General features: G+C 37.5%; 1 protein-coding gene across 1 annotated transcript; it reads left to right on the forward strand.

Annotated features, from left to right (window-relative positions):
• Positions 1–4,760: 4,760 nt before the first annotated feature.
• Positions 4,761–6,337, forward strand: LOC103940797. The gene has a single exon (XM_048568757.1). It carries the CDS (start codon positions 4,852–4,854, stop codon positions 6,238–6,240), a length of 1,389 nt encoding a protein of 462 aa, XP_048424714.1. The 5' UTR covers positions 4,761–4,851; the 3' UTR covers positions 6,241–6,337.
• The last annotated feature ends 823 nt before the right edge of the window (positions 6,338–7,160 follow it).

Consider the following 7,160-nt stretch of genomic DNA (forward strand, 5'->3'; position numbering starts at 1 on the left):
AAATAAAGGTGTTTGAAAGATATTTCATTCCACTTGTCCCACTTTGAAATCTTGGCAAACTAAGATAAGAATTGGCCGGCCTTTTTCTTCCTGAATGGACTTGACCCTAAATGTGGGGTTGACCTGGCGCAAAAAATTTAGACATATATTAGGACTTAATAAAACTTACATATAGTGAACGTGCACTTCTAATTTCTCTCTCTTTTCTCATATTACTGAAGGTGTCGATAGTATGCTTTTTCTGTTTTTTTCTTTAAAAAAAGATGAATAACCGGTGTCAAGTTACAATTATTTACTCATTTAGAGTTCGTAGAGGTTATAATGGATTTCACCCTGCTCATGATCAGAGTCAAGCAGACTCACCATCTCGAAGTATCGAACCCAGAACCTCTTGCATTTTTTAATTTATTGGAGAGTCGCAGTCCGTACCTTTACCATTGGACCACTTGTTGTGGTTTACGATAGTATGTTTCTCGACAGGACTAGATGCGCTCGCATTGTGTGCGTGTGTGAAAGACAGAAAATTTCAAATGGAAGAAGATTTGGTACTTCTCTCAAAACTTTCAAAGTTTTTCTACTTACTGACTGGAGACTTTTGAGGCTAAATACCTGACATTCAGAAAAAATTTGACCCAAAAAAACACACATATATATACGTAAGTCCTTTTACTGTATGTTTTTTCGTCCTTAGTTTAAACACGTGAGATAGATTCTGAAGTAGCTAGTATAGTAATACAGCGTATGCATAATGAATGGGAAGAATATGAACATAGATTGAGTAATACCCATAAGCTATTTCCCTCTATCCTACCATTTAACGGAACAAACACGTAGATATGATCTATAAGCTATTTTTCTATTATTCACCCCACACGTGGATAGGAAGTAACATTTACATAGAGCTAATTGCATGATTTCACAGGTCGACATGTTTCGAGCGCTTACGCTCATTAAATTGTGGTTGAAAAATACTTTACCCAAGGGCTAGGCCTAACGGTACTTACACCCCTGCATAGACATTTTTTTTTTTTTTTTTTTCATATTAATGATCAACATGTGGTTTGGAGTTAACGCTTGGACATTCATGTGCTTGAAACTTCGTACCAGAAAGCTGTCAAATCTGCCAGCTGACTTGAGCGGTCGTCTTTTGTTCTCATTTTTCATACATCTTCATATAACTTATACCAATATAGTTATGAATCTGAACACGAAGTAACTAAAATTAATTATTTCGAAAGCTATTACTAACACTTTTGAATTGAAAAAAAAAATGTTCCATAAGATGGCTCCACATGGTCGGAGATTGTGATGAAATTTTGAATTTTGGAAGCTTGTTTTTTATGAATATAGTGGTCACGTCCAAGAGTTGCTTTTGCGTGGGAGATTGTAGTACCTTTGTCGACATAATTTCCCATATTTTGGACACACACAAAATAATTGAAAGCATATCATTACTATGCCTCTTCTAAATTGTACCGTCTCACATTGATACACCCATAATATACATGTGTGGTTGCTATTGACAATTTTGCAACATATATGGTTTACCTTTAATTGGATCAAAATTGAAAAATGATTTCAGCACATATTTTTTCTCATTCTACAAACTCCTGTGTATTTTTGTTCTTGAATTTCTTTCAGTTTCATCAATTTAAAAGTTGAAATTATTAAGTATATGGAAGAATAAAAACTGTGTAGGAATCGCTTCCCAAAGCATTCGACATATTTGGTACCAAATAATTACTAAACCGATTATGCTTGAACAACAATTGACAAAACAACATTTAAATAAGAAAAATGCTAGCGACACTACGTTTTTAAACCATATTTTTTTAAGAAAAACTAATGAAAATGAGTTAAAAACTTTGAGTTTTAACGATAAGGATAAAATAAAGGATAAAGTGAATAGTACCAATATCGACTTTTAATGTAAAAATATGATTTTTCGCTTTCCAACAATCATTGGAGGTTTTTTTTTTTTTTTTTTTTTTTTTATCAATCAAAGTAAAATTTATTGAAAGAAAAAGCTAGTATAAGGTAAGGAGAACTCAAAAAGAGTCCAAGATAGCCAAATAAAAGCCCGTTCCACAAAAGAAATTTACAATGAAATAGGCCCAAACTGAGCAACCCATAGCAACATATAAACAGAAAAACTTAGACATGAAAATGTAAAGCAGACACCTCCACCAAATCAGTTGTAGCCACCACCTGGAAGAAGGACCAAAGAACTAAAAGGATGAATGAAAAATGGGAGTACGCAAGCTACTCGCGCTGAGAGCACTCTCATAATCCTATTAAATAGGGCAAATTGCAATTCAAATGCTACCAACCACCAAAGTGCGCCTTTGAATGAGGTATCCAATGAAATGAGCAGCAAGGGTAGATGGTTGAGGATTCACTGTAAAGAACGATTTTTAAAGAGGAACGAGACATGGTTGGAGATTGTGATGAAAATTTGAATTTTGGAAGCTTGTTTATATATATATATATATATATATATATATATATATATAGCGGTCACGTCCAAGAGTTGCGTTTGCGTGGGAGATTGTAGTACCTTTGTCGACATAATTTCCCATATTTTGGACACGCACACAAAATAATTGAAAGCATATCATTGTCATGCCTCTTCTAAATTGTACCGTCTCACATTGATACAGCCATATTATACATGTGTGGTTGCTATTGACAATTTTGCAACATATATGGTTTACGTTTAATCATATCAAAATTGAAAAATGGTTTCAGCACACATTTTTCCTCATTCTACAAACTCCTGTTTATTTTTATTCTTGAATTTCTTTCAATTTCATTAATTTAAAAGTTCAAATTATTAAGTATATAGAAGAATAAAAACTGTGTAGGAATCGCTTCCCAAAACATTCGACATATTTGGTACAAAGTAATTACTAAACCAATTATGCTTAACAACAATTGACAAAACAACATTTAAATAAGAAAAATGCTAGCCACATTACGTTTTTAGACCATATTTTTTAATTGAATTTTGGATTTCACCTGCTTTATAAATTGGGGTACGTTGAGTATGACTTTAAACCTACTCCAACGATCACTGGAGGTTTTTTTTTTTCAATCAAAGTAAAATTTATGGAAAGAAAAAGTTAATATAAGGTACGAAGAACTAAAAGAGAGAATCCAAGATAGCCAAGTAAAAGTCCGCTCTACAAAAGAAATTTACAATGAAATAGGCCCAAAGTGAGCAACCTATAGCAACTTATAAACTGAAAAACTTAGACATGAAAATTTAAAGCAGACACCTCCAACAAATCAGCCGCACCACCACCGCAAATTCGTAGCCACCACCTGGAAGAAGGGCCAAAGAACTAAAAGGATGAACGAAAAATAGGAGTAGGCAAGCTTCCCGTGCTGAGAGCATTCTCATAATCCTATCAAATAGTGCAAATTGCACTTCAAATGTTACCAACCCCTGCGCCTTCGGATGAGACATCCGATGAAATGAACATTAGTAAATGGTTGAGGATTCACGATAAGGATCGATATTTAGAGAGAAACGAGACATAAAAGACAAAGATGAGATAAACTAAGCACAAATTAAAATAAATTTCAGAGCAACCTGCGATACAAAATGCTTAAGAATCAGTCGTGGTTTCTTTTGTTTTTGCTGGTTCACTTCACTTCAATTGGCATTTGCAAATTTATTAATCCAATACCAGTCAACCCATCACTCTCTTATCCCTTCTCTATCTCGGCTTCCCAACTCCACGCTGAGTGGCCCCACCCCCAACCTCATAAGTCTTGCAACCACCGCACTCCAAATAATTTTCCTTCTAAGCGTGCGACTGTCAGATCATTAAATAGTACTACAAGATTAATACTATTGTAATATTTTTATTGGACAAGTTAGAAAGATTAAATTTTATAAATTAAAAGACATGATGGTGGTGATGAATTATTATTATTATTATTTTTGGGATCAAATGATATTATCAACATTAATGGGTGAAAAACTAAATCTCACAATAGTCTAAAAATAATGTGATTTTATTTCGTCTTTGACGAAACTCAAATTTAAGACCTCTCACTTATAAGTGAAGATGAATACTACTAGACTGTAGTACTAAGTGGAGGTGTTGAATTATTATTTAAGTATTGATTAACATGTGTATTTCTTATTATTAATAACATGTCATTTAATTTACAAATGACAGTTTAGTTTAGAGTAAATTGTAGCAATAGTCCCGCAACTAAAAATCCATTACCATTGGTCCCTCAACTTATCAAAATGTGTAGCTATAGTCTTTTTCATCAATTTCGTCAAAATTTTGTCAAAATAAGTTATGTTGAAATAACCATTTATATAATTAGGATCTCTCAACTCATCAAAATATGTAATTATGGTCATTTTTGTCAACTACGTAAAAAATTTTGTCAAAACGAGTTATGTTGGAAGGATCACTGCTACAATTGTGTTAAAGTTAATGGATCATTTCTCCAGTTAAATTAAAGTTGAGGGATCAATGGTAATGAATTTTTAGTTAAGGGACCATAGCTGCACGTTTTGATAAGTTGAGGGACCAATGATAATTGATTTTTAGTTGAAAAATCATTGTTCCAATTAAGTTAAAATGAAGGGACTATAGCTACAATCAACTCTTTAGTTTAATCTACTAACATTATTATTCATTAGTTTACGCAAGTCTCTTTATTTACAAAAAACCAAAAAAAAAAAAAAAAGGGAAAAATCTACTAAGTCGTCTCCAACCTCCCTGGCCCTTTCTCCTCATGGACTCAGAAACCAAGTGACCTCTCTCCCACTCTCTCTCTCTCTCTCTCTCCTCTCTAGCGGCCCAAGCTCTTATCGCCATAACAATGGAAAACTACTCATACAACTCCTATCCCGAGTCCGGCAACTCGTCCCCACGGTCCCGAGATATCGATTTCGAGAACACTCCGCCATGGGAGGTCGACGCAGCCAATTCTCAGACCCAAAGCTACAAGGCCAAGTTCATGTGCAGCTACGGCGGAAAGATCCTCCCTCGCCCGCACGACAACCAGCTCTGCTACGTCGGCGGTGAGACCAAGATTTTCTCCGTCGATCGCAACATCAAGTTCGCCGCCATCATTTCCAAGCTCTCCTCCCTCTCCGAGTACGACGTGTCGTTCAAGTACCAACTCCCCGGCGAAGACCTCGACGCCTTGATCTCCGTTACCAACGATGACGACTTGGAGCACATGATGCACGAGTACGATCGCCTCTACCGGGCTTCCACTAAGCCCGCCCGCATGAGATTGTTCCTCTTTAATGCGAGCCCCAACGGTGGATTCGGGTCGGATGATGGAAGGTCCAATAAGGATCGGTTCGTCGAGGCTCTTAATTCGGGTCCCACCCAGGCGCCCTACCTAAATTCCAAGCCTCCGGTCCAAAATAATGTGGAATTTCTCTGCGGCATGGAAAAGGGTGTCGTCCCTGCTGCCGTGGCGCCTCCTCCTCCTCCGGCGCCGATACCGGAACAAGTTGCGCCGCCGCCTGACTTTGTCAGATCGGGCCACACAGAACGGGTTATCGGATCGGATCCGGTGGTGAGTCCGGTGGAGTTCCAAAGGCAATTGCAGAGGCTACAAATCGGAGAACAAGATCAGCAAGCTATGTACGGGAGAAAGAACGACGACAATCTCGTTGGAGGCTATAGCGGCTCTGGAGATTATTACGTACAGAAGATGCCGGAGAAGGCTCCTCCGATGACGGCTGCGCCGCCAGCTGGCTACTGGCCGGAGATTACTAGCGGGGGGTTTCCGGGGATAGGAACTCCGGAACAGCCGATGTACATGTTTACATCCGCTCCAGGAGGCGGGGCAGTGTACCACGCACAGCCACCGATGGTACGACCAGTAAACGGGCCACCGGGTCAAGAGTACTACCACGTGCAGCAGCGAGTGGGGTCTGAAATTTACCGGGAACAGCCGCCGAGGTACAATGTAGTGCCACAACCGCAGCAGCAGCAGCCGAATACTCTCCCACCACAGCCGCCAAAATACGTGGCGACGTACGCCGACACAACACCGTATGCACAGGTGGCGTACGATAGCACGACGGGGAGGCAGGTATACTATAGTGCGCCGGGAGGGGTTGTGCAGCAACAGCAGCAGGTGTATCAAGCCGTGGGCCCCGCAGCGGTGGGCGGAGAAATGCGAGCGGCTGGCGCGTTGGGTCAGGAGGGTAAGGTGGTGGGTTCAAAGCTCCCTCAAGCTTCAGTGTGATTATTAATTATTTAGAAGCTTCTTTTATTATATACAATATCATCTTGATAAATATTATATATGACGACATAAATTTGAAAGTTAATTTCTTGCTTTACTAGAGAGAGATTAATGGCCTTATGCTTTGTGTGTTTGTTTAAGTCTTGTTGCCAGTAATTAGCTTTAGAAGTTTACTTTTGAATTCAAAGAATTTGAACTCGAGATATCTTCGAATTTTGACAAAAAAAAACTATTACGTGTCTAATTTTTAGTTAGTAATTTGAATTCGAAGTGCTCATGTTTATGAAAATTACAGTTTTTTTCTTTTCTGAGACAGTGAAAACTTTGGTAATGAAGTTAGTAGAAAAATGTTATTCATCATGTTCCTTTTCAACTTTGTAGCTCTCTCTAGTCTATTATTTACAATCTTGAAAATTTGAGAAGCGAAAATATAATGCTAAACTCTCTTTAATTATTAAGTTTTTAGTTTTATTAATTTTTTGAAACGAAATGATAGCCTTTTTTTTTTTTTTTTTTTTGAACAAACGATGTTATTGTTAAGAGTTTCTTCTTCTTTTCCTTTTTTTTTTTTTATGGCAAGAAACGATAGCGATTTTCTATTACTAAACCATAACAATTACAAGAATTGTCAAATGGGTACAATCTCTGGTGACCAAATCTTTGATCTGGATATAATTCGCAAAAACAAGCATTAATAATAATCTCCTAATTGGCTACACAAGTGCACACACATTAGAACAAGCACCGCCAGTACAAATCTACTACAAAGACGACAGATGTAACAATCATATACTAGAGCACACGTATATACAAAATGTTACCATTAAACAAGTGAGATCACATAAAACCATTGCTGACAAGCGAGGTCACTCAAACCATAACTCACAAGTGTGGCCACATCAAATCATCGATCATAATTG

This window comes from the organism of the source record quoted next, unplaced genomic scaffold (genome assembly GCF_019419815.1).
Source record: "Pyrus x bretschneideri cultivar Hongxiangsu unplaced genomic scaffold, Pyrus_bretschneideri_v1 Contig49, whole genome shotgun sequence".
Taxonomy (NCBI): Eukaryota; Viridiplantae; Streptophyta; class Magnoliopsida; order Rosales; family Rosaceae; genus Pyrus; species Pyrus x bretschneideri.